At 46.9% G+C, this 16764-nt stretch overlaps 1 protein-coding gene across 1 annotated transcript in view; it reads left to right on the top strand.

Annotated features, from left to right (window-relative positions):
* Positions 1-15877, top strand: part of MYO7A (myosin VIIA) — a 64446-nt gene extending 48569 nt beyond the window's left edge. The window contains exons 30-48 of the mRNA XM_010576605.1: positions 460-687; positions 1953-2123; positions 3137-3254; positions 3547-3673; positions 3788-3957; positions 4059-4249; positions 4783-4907; positions 5739-5896; positions 6999-7152; positions 7269-7424; positions 7842-7947; positions 9612-9725; positions 10306-10393; positions 11040-11146; positions 12073-12258; positions 13013-13129; positions 14297-14380; positions 14924-15043; positions 15788-15877. Of these exons, the coding sequence (XP_010574907.1) occupies positions 460-687; positions 1953-2123; positions 3137-3254; positions 3547-3673; positions 3788-3957; positions 4059-4249; positions 4783-4907; positions 5739-5896; positions 6999-7152; positions 7269-7424; positions 7842-7947; positions 9612-9725; positions 10306-10393; positions 11040-11146; positions 12073-12258; positions 13013-13129; positions 14297-14380; positions 14924-15043; positions 15788-15877 (2610 nt within the window). The remainder of the gene's footprint in view (positions 1-459; positions 688-1952; positions 2124-3136; positions 3255-3546; positions 3674-3787; positions 3958-4058; positions 4250-4782; positions 4908-5738; positions 5897-6998; positions 7153-7268; positions 7425-7841; positions 7948-9611; positions 9726-10305; positions 10394-11039; positions 11147-12072; positions 12259-13012; positions 13130-14296; positions 14381-14923; positions 15044-15787) is intronic.
* The last annotated feature ends 887 nt before the right edge of the window (positions 15878-16764 follow it).

Below are 16764 nucleotides of genomic sequence, written 5' to 3'. Positions count from 1 at the left end.
GTTCATCCAGGGATGTTCACTCAGCAGATATAGTGCTTTAGGGCTTCATGCCAGACCACAGTGAGAAGACAGAGGTGATAAGTCTTCTGTAACAGGACAGGCTTTTTGTTCTGGGTTTGTCTGATGCTTAGCATGGTTGGATCCAAGTCCATGACACTGAAACAGGGTGTTTCAAAGCACAGTATGAATAAACAATACTTTATAATGGGAACGTTGGCTTTGCTAGTTCACGTTGATGTTCTCCTTTCATTCTGGATGGGAAATTGGGGCTCAAAACAAAATTGCTTACCCAGCTATGCTGTAGACCTATTCAATCTTGGCTGGCTAGTAGAGATAGCTACTTTGATTTATTTTGATAAAAAAAGGAAGCCTGGGTGAGTGACTCAGAGATACATATCTCTACCTAGAAAGGTCAACATTTAGTGGGGTGAATGCCACATTTACCTCTGCCCTGCCTAGGTGTCCTCGCTGGGGAGCGGCAACGACCACGTGATGGACGCCGTGTCTCAGTGCGAGCAGTACGCCAAAGAGCAGGGAGCGCAGGAGCGCAACGCGCCATGGCGGCTCTTCTTCAGGAAGGAGATCTTCACTCCTTGGCACAACCCAAGTGAGGACAACGTGGCCACCAATCTCATTTACCAACAGATCGTGCGAGGGGTGAAGTTTGGGGAGTACCGGTGTGACAAGGTATGTGACCTCAGCAGCTACTGGTCTGGGCCAACATGTATCCTGGACATGGTGAAATAGGTTGCACCAAAGGGGATGAGAAATCTTCATCCCTGAACACCTGCTAGCTTGGGGATTATGGTATTCGCTTGGGAAACAGTAGCTACAGGAATCACGTCCTCTTGGCTGGGGACAGACTGGACGCTCCCATGTGCTGCATGAGCACCCTCTCCTGGTCAATTTTGGATGTGAGAGTGAAAGGCCACTTCATCCATTAGCCTCATTTGGGAGGGCCACAGGTAGCCTGTAACCAGATCACCAGATCAGGAGTACACAGCAGGATCCTGTTTGGTGAATCCTGCTAAGCCTTAAACATGAGAAATGTTTTTCAGGATACCCAGACCTCTGCCATGCAATACAAACCCAGTAACGCTGTCTTATGCTAAAGGGACATTGGCAGCAGAAACCTATGCTTCTAGAATCTTTGGAAGCTTACAGAATTATTCCAGTGTCACTGAAATGAGCATCTCAAGAAAGATCAAAATCTCTGACAATATGTCCATCTCATTTGGGTTTTTTTGGCTTGTGTTTAAAATCATCCAGGTGTCAAACTGAAGATATCTCTCTTCCCCAACACCTAATCATTCTCCTGTGGTCTGGTAGAGTCCAGTCACCTTGAGAACTAAACCATCTTTCCCCATCTATATTGCATTAACTGCAGCTCTTTTATCCTATGAGAAGTCCTGCCCTTTCTTCCTCCCCGTCTCTTGCTCCTGGTGTCCTCATGCTCTTATCATCTCAGGAGCTCTATTATTTGACCCCAAAGTGCTTGGAATGTAGCTGCGCTGAAGGACATTTTACAGTTCTGCATTATGCACAGGTGCATCAGCTGGTGGGCTTCTCAAATATGAGAAATGATGGATACATGCAGTTTTTAATCATTAAACCCTGCCTACCATAGCAAAATCACCCACTGCTGACTGCAGGCATCAGAAGGAGACTGAACTTCAAGGAAAGACTGGGACAAACATGTTCACACACAGTACAGGGTTGCATGGTGCTGGTCACTGAACATGTTAAGGCTTAATCATAGCTTTTAGTGGTCAATCCCTGAACTTTATATGTGCAAAAAGCACTGGTGAGGTTCTGCTGAAAGGAAAAATCCCCACACCATTCTGAAGCAGCAGTACAGCCAGCCTCTACAAAGAGCTCTTTGAGTGATGGAGGATGGATGTTGAGGTGGTGGCCTGGTAACAGCATTAACTTGGCTTGTTTGGGTCCCACAGGAAGAAGATCTGGCAGAACTGGCTTCCCAGCAGTACTATGTGGACTACGGGTCAGAGATGGTACTGGAAAGGCTGCTAAATCTAATTCCATCCTACATCCCAGACAGAGAAATCACAGCTTCAAAAACAGTGGAAAAATGGGCTCAGCTCATTATAGCTGCACATAAAAAGGTGGGGACAATATATCACCTGGCAAGGACCAAGGCATGCTTCAGTAGCTTCATGTGCCTTTTAAACATACATCAGACATCATAGCTCAGCTTTTAGCCTGGCCTGAAGCTAAAGCAAAGAGAAAGGGCAGTTTTTGTACTAGCCGTATTCAGCTTTACCACTGGTTTCGAGGCGAGATCTGACAGAAGACAATGACCTGCAGAGATTCACTGTGAGAAGCGAAATGCCATCTCTGGGGTCTCGTATCTGTTACAAAGGATCGTGGTGTTATTGGTTGTATTACAGTGGCAGTTCACGTCTCCATGGCAATGTCAGGACTTTATTGTGCCAGGCATTGTATAAAACCTCCCTGACTTCCTTTAGAACATTTGTGACACACTCCCACAGCGACACCTTCCATAACTCATGACCACTCATGAGGGTTGGTCATCCAGGCATGAGAACTGGCATTCATTTAACAGCAGGAGCCAGCTTCAGATTAAGACCCCTAAAAATGTAAGCATCTCCATGTGCATTAGGAGTCTCACCTCCCATTACTGTCAATGGAGACCCAGGGATACAATTCAGTTGGATCTTGCAGGTCCTCCATCAGCCTGTCAGTTACATACAGAAGTGTCAGGTACCTGAAGATGTCCTAAATAAAGCTAGATGCCTGTGCTTAAGGGCTGTTGAGTGTCTGTTTCCAGCTAAGGGACTGTCAAGCCAAAAGATTGACACCTACCTTAGGGAAACCCAAAGTTAGCTGAGATTAATCCCACCCAGACTGGTCACCCTAGAGGCTTGCCCAGCCTTCTCCAAGTCAAATTATTCCGTGAAGTGGGAACCAAAGGCCAGGGCTTTGTCCAAACTATCACTTGTTCATGTAGGACTTTCTTTGGCCCTTAGTGGCATTGAGACCTCAATTAATATTAATTCCAAGACATTCAGGTGACATTAATTGGTTTTGTTAGCTCTCTTCCTGGATATAACTGGGTTTTTACTTCATTGCTGGTTGTGGTTTGCTTTGTCTGTAGGGAATTTATACTCAGAAGAGGGCAGACCCAAAAAAAGTCAAGGAAGAGGTAGTGGATTTTGCACGTTTCAAGTGGCCTTTGCTGTTTTCTCGGTTTTACGAAGCCTTCAAATTCTCAGGTGAGTCAGTAGAGCACATCCCTGGAGCACAGGATGCTCCAAAGCAAAAGGAAGGAGAGATAGGGACTCCACAGACAAGAAGACTTAATGGACCATCTAGCTGGTCTTTTTTTGATACATTATTTTTTGGCGTATTCTGATTAGCAATGGCTCAAGCTGTGAGTCTGCCACTATTTCTCTTACTAAAAATAACACTGAGGTTTTTGATCTTTGCATCCTCCTTTGAAATGCACACACTTTCTATAGCCTAAGACACTTCATGAACTGATTGTGTATCTTGACTTCAATTCAGGGCCAAGCCTGCCTAAAAATGATGTGATTGTAGCTGTCAACTGGACAGGGGTGTACTTTGTGGATGAACAGGAGCAGGTTCTCTTAGAGCTCTCTTTCCCAGAGATCACAGCTGTGTCAAGCAGCAGGTAAGGAGGAACAGATTTAGCTGGTAATCTCACTATAAACCAGCCTTTTTCCAGGCTTTGCCTCTTGATGCCATTCCGTTTCTTGTTTATGTCTCCTATAAAAACATATCCCAGAGGGGGAAAGTTGCAAGGGCAGAGTTTCACCTTGGCCACCATTAAAGGCGATGAGTACACTTTCACCTCCAACAACGCAGAGGATATCCGGGACCTGGTGGTGACCTTCCTTGAAGGACTAAGGAAGAGATCCAAGTATGTGGTCGCTCTCCAAGACAACCCAAACCCTGGTAAGTAAATGACCCAGCCCAGTGTTAAACATACAGATAGATTAATTACTTCCAAGGGATTTGGAAAAAAAATACCAAACTAACGGTTGTTTTTCTTGCAGTGGGAGAAGAATCAGGGTTCCTCAGCTTCCTCAAAGGAGACCTCATAGTTCTGGACCAGGACACAGGAGAACATGTGATGAACTCAGGGTGGGCTAATGGGTTCAATGAACGGACTAAGCAGAGAGGAGATTTCCCAACCGATTCCGTGTACGTCTTGCCTACAGTCACCATGCCTCCACTGGAGATCGTGGTAAGCTGTCTTACAGAATGTCAAAACTTGATACAAAGCCTGAGGAGGTAAAAGGCTTCCTGAAGAGCTTAGATCTGGCCAGAGTCTCCCTGATGATAAGATGGAAACTAAAGTGACTGAGAGGCCGAAGTGTTCTCAGCCTTTCTTCTGATCTTGTCACCTCGAACACCAGAAGCTTGTGACTTGGAATATCCATGAATCTAAATCCCTCCAGCTGGCCTGATTACTTGAATGTGTATTTGGGGTTGGAGGGAACCACTACATTCACGTATGGAGCTGTATCATCCAAAGCACATTATCTTCATTAGAAAATGATCCACGCCATGGAAACACTTGTTATTCCTTGCATTGGTGACTGAGAATGGCACAGAGAAATTACAATTGCACAGTTCTTACTACTAACTGGAATTAATGGGTTATTCTTATTCACTCACTGTTCTTCTTTTGATTTTGTATCTGCTTCCTCTCTCTGAATACACCAGATATATATTATATCAAATATACTGGGTGACAGAGACCTTTTCATCTCACAGGCACTGGTCACGATGACCCCTGACCAACGACAAGATGTTATCAGAACCTCTCAGCTGGCAATTTCAGACAGTGAAGAGAGAGTAAAGCCATACACCTTGGAGGAATTTTCCTATGATTATTTTAGGTGATTGTTTTAAACCATCCTCAAAAATTATAAGAATAGGAATCCATATCCAGGTAGCTTGGGAATCAGGAAATTTTTGGCTATGGGAAAAGACTCCAAATATGCCCTTGTGTGACTTTGTACAATTGCAACCTCCAGTTTAGGTCATGGCGTTTGAGCTGTAGGTTTTCCACAGACAAGGTTTCTTTTAAGAAAGATTTCTTCAGATTGGCTCAGCACAGGTGTAACTGTGAAATTTAGTATTATGTGGGAAGCCGTGCATAGTGGTCTCATATTGCTTTCCTATGATCCCGTACACAGCCTCAGACCTCATAGGCAGCAGTTGAATTAGGTTGCAGGCATTTTCATCTCAGCTCCAAAGATTTAAATGTGCACCACTGCTGAATGCAGCTGACCAAACTGATGCCAAAACTCCCACTCCTGTTCAGATGGGCTGGTAATCCAAAGAGGCAGATCAGATCCTCTGGGATGTTTTCACCCTGGTAGGCTTGTTCTGCTAGGCAATATTCTTTCAGTGTTGCTGCCCTGACCATCCATTGCCATCATTCTTCCTCTTGTGGTTAGAAGCTTTTTGGGGTAGAGAAGGTTGTTTTGGTGTCAGTACTTGGGCAGGGGCCCTAAGGGACTTTTCCAAGCCCTAGGAAAGTACAAATGGTTATCTTTGGGCAGAACTGGAGCAGGATACTTGCTAAACTGTGAAGTCCCATTTGGTGTAAGAGTTTGTTAGCCAGGTGCTGTGAGCAACCTTCCTAGGTGAAACACTGGCCACAAGCTGTCCCTTTTATCATTCTAACCTCTCCACCTTTCCTCTTGCTTTGCCTTTGCCACCAGGCCACCTCCCAAGCATACCCTCAGCCGGGTCATGATCACCAAGAGCCGCGGGAAGGACAAGCTGTGGTGTTACACCCGTGAGCCCATCAAACAGCCGTTGTTGAAGAAGATCCTGGGCAGCGAGGAGCTGTCTCAAGAAGCCTGCATGGCCTTCATTGATATCCTTCCACTGCCTGGGGGAGCCCTTGGGCAACACGTCTGACAGGCAAAGGGCTGACCAGGCTCTTTAGGGCCCCAAGCAAAGCCCTTGGAAAAGTTTCTTGTCCCCCTTAAGGGCTTTGGGACCATGTTGCAGGCTTGGAGATAGGTCTGATCCTGAAATCTGTACTCAAGCATCCTTGAGACCTGAGGGGTGTCTGCTTCTTAATAAATGAGGGCCAGAGAACAAGTTATTGAGTCCTGCTGGTCCACACTGCTTAGTGGTTAACTCACTGGCTCTGTTCTGGCTTGCTTTCAGCTATGTCTTTCCAAAATACATCTGCTGTGGAAAGCTGTAGACCTAATCAGTGTGGATACAAACAGTCCACATGGCCTCGAGGACTGAATATCCCTTACCTGGCAGAACGTACACAGCATGGGAGAGATGAACTGAGTGCAGACATAGATCCAATCTGTTGAAGTAGCTTTTATTTTTTGGTGGGGCTTTGCTCTAGGATCCAATCTTCATGGTTTGAACATTCTGTTTGTATAAGCCTGTTACTGATTAATATTACATTCTTGCTGCTAATACTGGTTTCCTCTTACTAGCAAATAATAACAGGAGGAGGAATTAAAAGAACTGGCAAAAAAACAAGAGGGCATTTGTAATTTTATCCTTTTCCTCTTGCTGTGTCATACATGTTAATTCAGAAAACTGTGGCCTGTTTTCCTGCAGAATAGTTGCAATTTGGCATGATGGTGAAGGTAGTTATTTGGTTTATGTTACTGCAGCTCCACTGGTGTCTGACACTAGCCGAAAATCTGGTCTTTTACAGTAGTACCTGTATGTGTGATCAGGTAACACATAATCACATGCAGCTTTCTTAGGTCTACATATCCTGACCCCAAAACAATTCTTTCCACCTGAGATGATGCATGATAAAGGGAGAGAGCTTGCTGGACATCACCTAAAGCAATCTGAAGCCTTTACGATACACTGAGCCCCATCCATCAAATTGCAGCCACTTCTGTAGTCATGTGTAGGATGTCTTTAATGACATCATCAACAGAAGGGCTTCCCCAATCATCCCAGTTAGTTGATCCTTGACTCCTACCTCCCACCAGTGCTGAAGTATATGGGTGACTACCCATCGAAAAGGACCCGCTCAGTTAATGAGCTGACAGACCAAATATTTGAAGGTGCCTTGAAAGCCGAACCCCTGAAGGATGAAATCTACTGTCAGACCCTCAAGCAGCTCACGGACAACCACATCAAGTAAGAGTCGTTCCTTCCCCTTGGCCCAAATGCACTAGCCTCTGTTGAGCAAAGCAGATCTGAAGTGTCCGTGCTGTGGGTGATTTTTTTTCCTCCTGGGTCTCTCCTTGTTGTAGGTACAGTGAAGAGAAAGGCTGGGAGCTGTTGTGGTTGTGTACAGGCCTTTTCCCTCCAAGTAACATCCTCCTGCCCCATGTCCAGAGGTTCCTGCAGTCCAGGAAACATCACCCCTTGGCAGCAGACTGCATCCAGAGACTCCAGAAAGCCCTGAGGTACGGCACCAAAAGACCTCCTAGTCCTGACTGTGCCACAGCATCCAAATATGCATGAGAAAATATGAGTAGGAGATATTTTGGTGGCTGGGAGGGACAGTGAAAACTCACAGCCTCTCTCTGTGTTCAACCAAGTGAATGAAAGGGACATTGGGTGGAGGATATCGCTGATAAACTGTGTGTGGGAAAGTAGACATTAATTAAGCTGACTTTGTCCAGGTCCTTCTAAGTCACCTACAACCTAAGCAAATACACATTCCCCATTACAATTTTGCTTTCTTTTTTTTAGGAGGGAAAAAACCCTAATATTAAGAAAGTCGCTGAAGTTACTCAAAAAATAATATGTATTAAAATGGAAGATTTAAACAAAAGATTCTTGCTTTGATGATTTGGCATTTGCCACCTCCTGTTTTGCAGGAATGGATCCAGGAAGTACCCGCCCCATCTGGTAGAAGTGGAAGCCATTCAACACAAAACCACCCAAATTTTCCACAAGGTTTACTTCCCTGATGACACTGATGAGGTAAACAGGGGAGAAGGAAATTCTTCTTTTCTGTCAGGATGGCAGTCGATTTTCCTATTAAAATCTCAGAAGAGGCTAATATTGATTCTGATTCAGAAAAACTCATCCTTTCCAGAAGACTCTGGACCAGAGCAGTGTAAGGAAAACCCATCCTTATCTATCCTGACCAGCTCAGGGGTTTGATTTGCTGCAATTCACGTTTTTCAAGACATGCCAGTGCTTGCTGAAGGCTTTATACTATGACCCCAGAAAGAAGGAAACTGGGTGGGTTCATCTCCATTCACTCACAGTGGCTCACAAGCCTTGGCTACCAGTTATTTGCAGCCTAGACCGACAGACATTGTCCACCCAGCTACGCCCAGCGGGGTACCGTGATCGGGCTCCCTGGGGACTGGGCAGATTATGGCAGCACTGGCAAGTAGGTAACTGAAATTATACCTTCTGACCTGAGATGACACAAAAATCATAACTGCAGTCAGGAACCTCTCATTAAGCATCTTACACGCTAATAAGGCAGCTTATTATATTGATGCCAGAGCAGATATGCATGTCCTTGCAGATACTGCTGTCTCATGCTACTGATTACAGTCTTCCTATGAGGCTCGCATCTCTGTCTCCCCTCATGCCCTTGGGCACAACTAAATTCCTGTATTTCCAAATGGGTTTCTGTGTAAAGGAGTGCACACCCATGGAAGGAAAAGGATTCCTTTCCAGCAGCTTGCTTATCTGTAATGGGGAGTTGAGAGAACTTCTGGGATTTCTCATCACTTTGAGTGCTTTTTTCTACACAACCAGCAATGAGCTTTATACACATGCATCTGTGTGAGAGCCAGTAGAAGGAGGCAGTGGGACTTCTGCACTTGGATGGGTTTGCTGTGATCCTTTTGGCCATGGCAGTCACCCAGGTGGACTGGCAGAGTAGCATCATTCCAGTACAACATGCATCTGCACTGAAAAGCTGCTGAACACCAGCAGCACTGAGCTCCAGGCTGGCCTCTTGTGGCATGTGGAACATGGGTCGTGGTGGTTCAGGCTAACACAGTCATGCATGTGGTGGTCAGAAGCTTAAATTCCTTAAACTGCTACGAACCGAATCTCTTTAAGTGGACAGAACAAAACTGAGGTGATGTAAATGCTGAGCACAGCTCAAAAGGCAAAACCAGGACTGGGACCTGCATGCAGGTGGGACAGTCCTTTAGAAATCCCATCCACACATAAAGCAGGAGTCATCTCCCCTCTCTTCAGCTACCTAGAAGTCAGGCATTTGATCTAAGCCAGGCATCTGACCTCATCATGATCAGTGGAGAGACAGTTGGGACAAATCAGCCTGGAGGTATCTCGCTCGCTCTCTACCCCCCCTAGAAAAACAGCTCTGAGACATAACTGTTAGATCAGAAAAATCCTTTGTGTCGCCTGGGGAGCCCTGGATAAGCCAGCACAGGATACAGATAGAGCATCACGAAGCGCAACGGTACAGCAGTAGCATGGCTGAGCTTCTCCGAACATCCCTTCCCGTGCCCAGAGCCACAATCCACAATGTCACTGATTTCATTGGTGGTGGGCACCTAAATCCCTCTGTGCAGCTGAGCCTAGAGTTCCTCAGAGAGCATAAAGTGGAAATTAACCTTGAGGTAGCAGTGATGAGGATCTTCCTTTCTTTGTAGGCATTTGAGGTGGAGTCCAGCACAAAAGCCAAGGACTTCTGCCAGAACATCTCCAACAGGCTGCTCCTAAAGTCCTCTGAGGGCTTCAGCCTCTTCGTCAAAATCTCCGACAAGGTGAGTGACCCACCCAGGGGCTGGGGTAGCCCCGAGGCACTCGGGGTGACCCACCTGCCAGTGGGTACACATTGGTGGAGCCAGAACTATCTGCACCCTCACGGGTGAGATGCATTTCTTGGCAAGCAGCGTGGTGTCGGTAAGTCAGATCCAACCTGCTACAGGTGAGATTTGCAGTCCCACAGCCCTGACTTACAGCAATCGTCTCGAAGGGCTTAAAACACAGGCAAAGCTCTCCTAGCCTGTTGCTGAGTCGGATTTATAAGAAAGGACTAAGAAAAATGTGCAGCTTAGAGCTGCCTCAGGTAACTGGGAGAAATCTATGGAGACAGTCATCATGAAGGGAAACAAATTGCTCCAGTGAAATAGGAAGCCGCGGTAAGGAGTAATAGGTGAAATTAGAGACAGAGCCTGCAGCAAGGTGCTGGCTGTGGCTTTCTCACGTCAGCAGTTTGTAACACATCAGTGTAACGGGGATAAAGCAGTGAGCAACAACTACAGGAGATGAGGCAATGGCCAACCCTGCCTGTGGCTTCTTGCCACTTGCTCAGTCTTTGTAACTATGTGCTGTGTCCCCCAGGTCATCAGCGTCCCCGAGGGAGATTTCTTCTTTGACTTTGTGAGACACCTGACGGACTGGATAAAGAAAGCAAGACCAGCAAAAGATGGTAACAGTGACTTTTCTCCATTGTGGGTCATTCAGAGCCCTCCTAGAGCCCTCCAGACCTTTCAAACTAGATTAACCATGCGGTCTGCCACATCTGTTGGGCCACACTACTGTGGGTGTGCTGTCTGGGGGACATCAGGGGACAGCCCTAGGGACATCACCTGGGACATCATCTGTCCAGGAGCAGCAAGACCTCTGCTCCAGGGCTAGACCTGGCCCCTACAAAGAGCACCTGATGGTGGGCAGCTCTCCAGGGCCTGTCTGTGGGAAGGTTTCCGTGGTGGGATTCATCTCGCCTTGCTGCCCACATCCACAGTGGAGCTGGCTGCAGCTCTGGTGAATATATCAGTGGCTGCAAAACACACGTGCCTCCAGGGTGCAACTCCTCGGTCCTGCATTAGGCACGAGCACTATCACTGAAGTACAGTCATGCAAGTGAATCCAAACAGTCTTTCCATTTTATTAAAGCTTTGCAAAAGAAAAATGTGGTTTTCTCCACAAGGTCAGAGTCCATTTGGCCTTGCGATTGCCCCTGTCCCTGCAGGTTGTGATGGCACGCAGGCACTGCTGGCTTGCATGGACACCAATTGCCAGGTGGTACTCACAACATCGCTTTTACATATCTGCTCCCTGCTTCCCTTGCACAGGTATAGTGCCTTCCCTCACCTACCAAGTGTTCTTCATGAAAAAGCTGTGGACCAACACAACGCCTGGAAAGGACTCGATGGCAGACTCAATCTTCCACTATTACCAGGTACTCCGGGAGCCTGCAATAGCAGTGGAGACTTGGGAGGAATTAGGAATGGGTTACAAAGGCTTTGTCCATCTGCAGATGGATGAAGTCTTGCATTAAATAGGAAGAACTCTTGCCTTAAATAGAGCACTGCAAAGAGCGCTGTTGAGTTCCATAGTGAGGAGCAGCCTTTGTGCACTTTAGGGTAACCACCTCAGCTGGGATTTGGGCCAGCTGCTCTTGGGTGGGCAGCAAGAAACAGGAGAGGGTGTGTCCTGCTGGCAGCCTCAGCAGGGAGGCTGAATTCAGAGGCATCCCAAGGGTTTTCAGCCACCCCCATTCATGGAGATGAGCTGTGAAGGTCCCAGCAGTCAGGTAAGAAGTTAGAGTTCTGCTCTTGTTTCTTCTGGTGTAGAAGAGACACCTTCATGTCCCGAAGTTCTCTCTCACATACACATACACTCCCTGTGTTCTTGCCTGGATAAAGTGGTTATCCCAAGATGACTGTATCCCTTAATGCTTGAGTTAGTTAGTCACTTGAGACATTTTCAGACACTTCTGGTAATGAGGGAATAGATTTTTAAAATTAAAAAAAAAAAGCAGAAAACCCCTTCAATTCCAAGCGGCCATTACTAGGGGTGGATCTCCTGGGATGAGGGAGGGTGAATAAGACTGTAGGTTCACACATCTGACAGCTAACATAGGCACCTCCCTGTTCCATGTAGGAACAGGAGACTGTTTTAGAGCAGAGAGGATCTTTAAAACATCTAGTATGGTCTCAGCTAAGCAGGTGCCTTTCCGCCACGCTCAACACAACTGCTATGAGTGTTCCCAGAGCACAGTCTCTTAACCAGGGGCTGGATACCTCCACAAACTCCATTTAACACCTGAGAGTGAAGGTCTGTGGTCATCCCCTCTATCTCTGAATTGTTCTTTCCTCCATGCAGGAGTTACCAAAGTACCTCCGCGGCTACCACAAGTGCACACGGGAAGAAGTGCTGCAGTTGGCAGCTCTCATCTACCGGGTGAAGTTTGAGGACGACAAGTCCTATTTCCCCAGCATCCCCAAGCTCCTGAAGGAGCTGGTGCCTCAGGACCTCGTCCGGCAGCTCTCTCCAGACGACTGGAAAAGGGTAAAACAGCAGCTTGAGTCATACGCCAGGCCTGGCTGCGGGAAGCCGAGTCTCTTGGGTGAAATGTTTGACGTTCAACGTTGAAGTGGGGCTGCCAGAATGAGTGACCCATGGTCCCTTTTGAGGCTTAGCAGAGCTGCAGCCTTCCCAACATCACCAAGAGGAGGAATTGTACATGCGCGCCCATACACGCGTGCCTTGCAGTGGGTTTTCTTTGTGCTGTAGTGGGTGGATGCAATGTCATACGGACACATGCTGGGAGACGGTCTCATGTAAAGGTCTGTTGTTTAAGGCAGACTACAGAGTAGAGGGGTAATTCTCCCTGCTTTACACAGGAAGAGCTGTGGCACAGGTACAGACTTGTCTAGAGCCATAAAATAACATAGGTGTCTCACTGCCAAGAAATAGTCTTACAAGTCCTTTCTGTTTCCTGGGTCTTGAACTCAGCCATGTGCCTAACCAGCAAGCTATCAGCTTCTCTGGGTTGAAGGTCTCTCAGTCTCCTCTGCTGCATAAATTGGAGGATCAAAACTTATAATCCCTTTAATGGAGTCACCAGCACAGCTCATCTAAGAAAGAAGGACCTGCCTTGGTTCCAGGCCCTGCTCCAGTGACCAGCCAGCACTTTTGTGAAGTGTTCATTGGAGCAGAAACTAGAACCGACCATCTTTGTGGGACTGATGCTCCTTCCCTGCAAACATCCCTGGTGTTAGGTAGTGCAAACCCTCCAGCTCTGTTGTGTTCTCTGTTGCAGTCCATCGTGGCATACTACAATAAGCACGCAGGCAAAACAAGAGAAGAAGCCAAGCTTGCCTTCCTAAAGATTGTCTTCAAGTGGCCTACATTTGGATCAGCATTTTTTGAAGTGAAGGTACCTTCCCTTCTTGGGGGTTTTCTGGAAGCTTTTAGCCAAGGTCAGGAGCCCCATATAACAGAAGGGTTCCAGGTATGCAGGGTTGTCCCAGTGTCTGGACCAGACTGGGACAACTCTGATGAAGCAGGGAAAGAGTGTGAGACTCTCCATCAGTAAAGGGCTGATACACTCATTTATTGCTGCCCTGCCTCTTTACACAGACAAAGGCATTGTAGAGCTTCAGCATATCTCAGTCATTGGGTCTATACTCGTAGCTGTGCTGCTGAAGAGCCATTCTCTGTTTTGCCAAGGCAAACGTGGTTTTCCAAGGCACGTGTCTGCACCTACCATGAACCAAATCCAGACCACCCACCACAGCACCAGACTTCCATCAAAGACAGTAGAGGCCAGTAGTCATAAAGTCTGTCCAAGTACTCTGGACACCTTATTGCAACTCCCTTTTCTCAATGACCACACAGTGAGCTTGGGCTGGAAACAAGTTGCTAAAATTACTCATCAGTTCCTTGAACTTGGGCACACCATTTTCTCTTATATCCATCTTAGACAGCATAAGAGATCTGAATATATCCTGTGATTTTTCCACCAAGAGTGACTTGGTAGCAAAGAAATCTGTAGCGGCACCAAGAGCTGAGCCCCCATCCCCTGTGCTCTGACTCATCAATCAAACAAATTGGAGGTCCTCATGACACAGGGCTGGGAGAAGGGTTTACCATCAGGAACAAAACTGAATGTAAAGATCAGAAGGCGACAGAGCAGTGTAGTCTTGGCCTGGAGGTCCACAGCAGCAGGCATGAGGATGAGCAGAACACCAAACAGAGACTGGAAGAGGAGAGGAGATGTCTGGGGTTTGCCAGCCTGTCCCAGCTCTTCCTTGCCAATGGCAAGGTGGCTTCATTTTTGGGAGGCCACCAAAGGAAGCAAGGAACTTAATGCTGTCAGCAAGTCACCCACTGGTTATCATGCATTTAGAACATCTATACTTAAGTAGACAGCCCTGACCACTGCTGATACCTTAATGACCTCTATGTTTATCTGTAAAGGATAAACTGGATTGTAGTTAATGGGCCACCAAATGCTGGCAGGAGAAGACAGGGAGAGAGGAAATAGGAAGGGGTCTGATTTTGCATGACACATCCCCTAACCAGTTAATCTCATTTCCAACAGCAAACTACAGAGCCAAATTATCCAGAAATCCTTCTAATTGCCATCAATAAGCATGGAGTCAGCCTCATCGATCCCAAAACCAAGGTAAGCAAAACTGAGGTCTTCACCAGATGCTCCTGAGCCCACTCTCCAACCCCTCACAGAGGTCACCCCAAAGACTGTGCTGTTCAGAACTTCAGGAGTTCTCATTAAGCCTAGTTAGAAAGGCTGGATAGCCAGAAAAGTCTCTGGAGGCTGAAATTCACTGTTGCAGAGAGCCAGCCCAGCCTCTTTCAACAGGAGATGGATTGGGAGCATCAACTATTAGTGCCCTGTAACTGGAGGATACACACCCTCCTTCCTTAATCTTTTCACAGACATTAGGACAGGAGCTGGAGTAAATTAGCTCCTGCTAGTTACTTCCACCAGCCGCATGGTGATTCTAGTACGGCAGTCCTCCACAAGCACTGGAGGATCCAGAGTCTTGCATCTCACTGCCATTCCCATGAGGCCATGGTACAGTCTCATCACAGTAGACATCCTTGGTCTGCTTTGATGGAAAGTGAACGAGGACATGAGAGGTCCCCACAGCCCTTCGTGAAAGTCGAGGCTCTCACATGTTGAGTGTCAGTCTTGTGTTCCCACCAGGATATTCTCATCACTCACCCCTTCACCAAGATCTCCAACTGGAGCAGTGGCAACACATACTTTCATATAACCATTGGCAACCTGGTGAGAGGAAGCAAGCTGCTCTGCGAGACCTCCCTGGTAAGGAGCGTTAAAGATTATTGGAAGCAGTTAGACTAAATCCTGACTTTGACAGGCAAAATTAAATGCTTCCAGCAAATTGCGTCTTAGGGATTCTCTGGGCTGAAAGTGATCTCTTAAAAAAGCCCCCCAATGTGTTGTTGTTTTTTTTTTCTTCTGCATTTCCCATGGCTCTGCTCAATGGATCAGGGCTCTCAGTTGGTCCATCATCCAACCTACAAGCAAGCCTGAGGTGCTTGGGACTTTGCCATCTCAGGAGCATGGGGCATTGCTCCCTGTCATTGGTCTGAAAAGCATGTTAAAGCCAATGTGGGCTCAGGGGGTACTTTTGAGCCCTCTTACCAAGATCCTTTGCCCAGCTTGTCCCTAGTAACAGTCACAGAAACAAACCTCCTCCTAGACTATCTTAAACCCAAACCCTGAAGGATAAAAGTTCCTGCTGGATTAATTGTTAGTTATCATCTGAGGCATTCAGTATTTTGTTGGCCATTTGAAAATCCAGGTCTCATCCCAGCCTCAAGAGCATCCTGGAATGATGAGTTCCTTCATCTCAACACTCCAAATTATGTTTGGACTGTGTTCCTTGTGGTGATGTCATTTCACCCAAGGAGAATAGTGGAACAGGTCAAAATGTACCTGAAAAGTTGAAAGTCAAAAACTGGTAGCCAGTGTGTTCTGGAGGCACGAGCCAGAGACTGTGATCTATGTTCTAAAGGCAGGTAACATCTTCTGTCTCCTCCTCAGGGGTACAAGATGGATGATCTTTTGACCTCGTACATCAGCCAGATGCTGACAGCCATGAGCAAACAGAGGAGTGCAAAGGGTAGCAAGTGAACTGCAAGAAGCCACTGGCAGGTGGCCATGAGGCTAATTCACCAGCTGAGGCCTGTGGGATACCCGTGCAGCTGGGGGAGAACCTTTGCCTCCCAGATGTGGAAGATGAGCCGAACACCATCAGGGAGTTCGCTGGACTCTGACCTTGAGGGCTCAAATCCCACCTCCCCTTCCAGCGAAGACGACTATCTCTGACCTCCTGTTCTCCTTCCCCACCCTGCACCCCGACTCCATCTTACACCTCAAAGATTTCCAGGGGACACCGCTGCTCTCAGACAGTGACTGAGCAAAGACACAGCAGCAGGAGGTTTGCCTGAACCCAACGGTTGGCATCGCAAAGGCTCTTGGAAGAGGATTTGTGTGTGTGTGTGTGTATGTGTGTGCGTGGCTTGTTTTGGTTTGGTTTGTTTTTTTCTTAAGTAAGAGAGAGCTATCGGGATGCTAACGGCTTTTTGGTGAGGTTATGGGCATTTCAGGTTTGAAGAGGAATAACAGAGCCCTGACTGTCCTGGTTTCAGCTGGACCCATGCTGGAAAGATGTCCAGTGAACACTGCAGGGCTTGTTTTTTTGACGTTACAAAAGAATACGTTGCGTTCTTAAGAAGGACAGAAAGAAAAAGCAGGCTGGGAGGAGCACATTTTAACTAGGAATCAAAATAAACAAACAGGTTAGAGTACTAAAGTGCTGTCTGTGCAATGCTGGAAATATTTAAAGAACAAATTTTGAAGTTTTGTTTCTTCTTCTATTTATTTTTTAAAACATTAAAAAGGAAAAAAAATCCTGCATTTTGTGCCAGTATCTGGACGCTGACTTGGGGCTGAGGGTGACCTGCAGGACAATCCCTTGCCCAGGGATTCTCCCAGAGTTGTGATTGCCAGAGGCTGAG

This window comes from Haliaeetus leucocephalus, unplaced genomic scaffold, assembly GCF_000737465.1.
Source record: "Haliaeetus leucocephalus isolate CR32 unplaced genomic scaffold, Haliaeetus_leucocephalus-4.0 Scaffold536, whole genome shotgun sequence".
NCBI lineage: Eukaryota > Metazoa > Chordata > Aves > Accipitriformes > Accipitridae > Haliaeetus > Haliaeetus leucocephalus.
The sequence above is the reverse complement of the archived record's forward strand: the minus strand, read 5'-3'. Positions and strand labels throughout refer to the sequence as shown.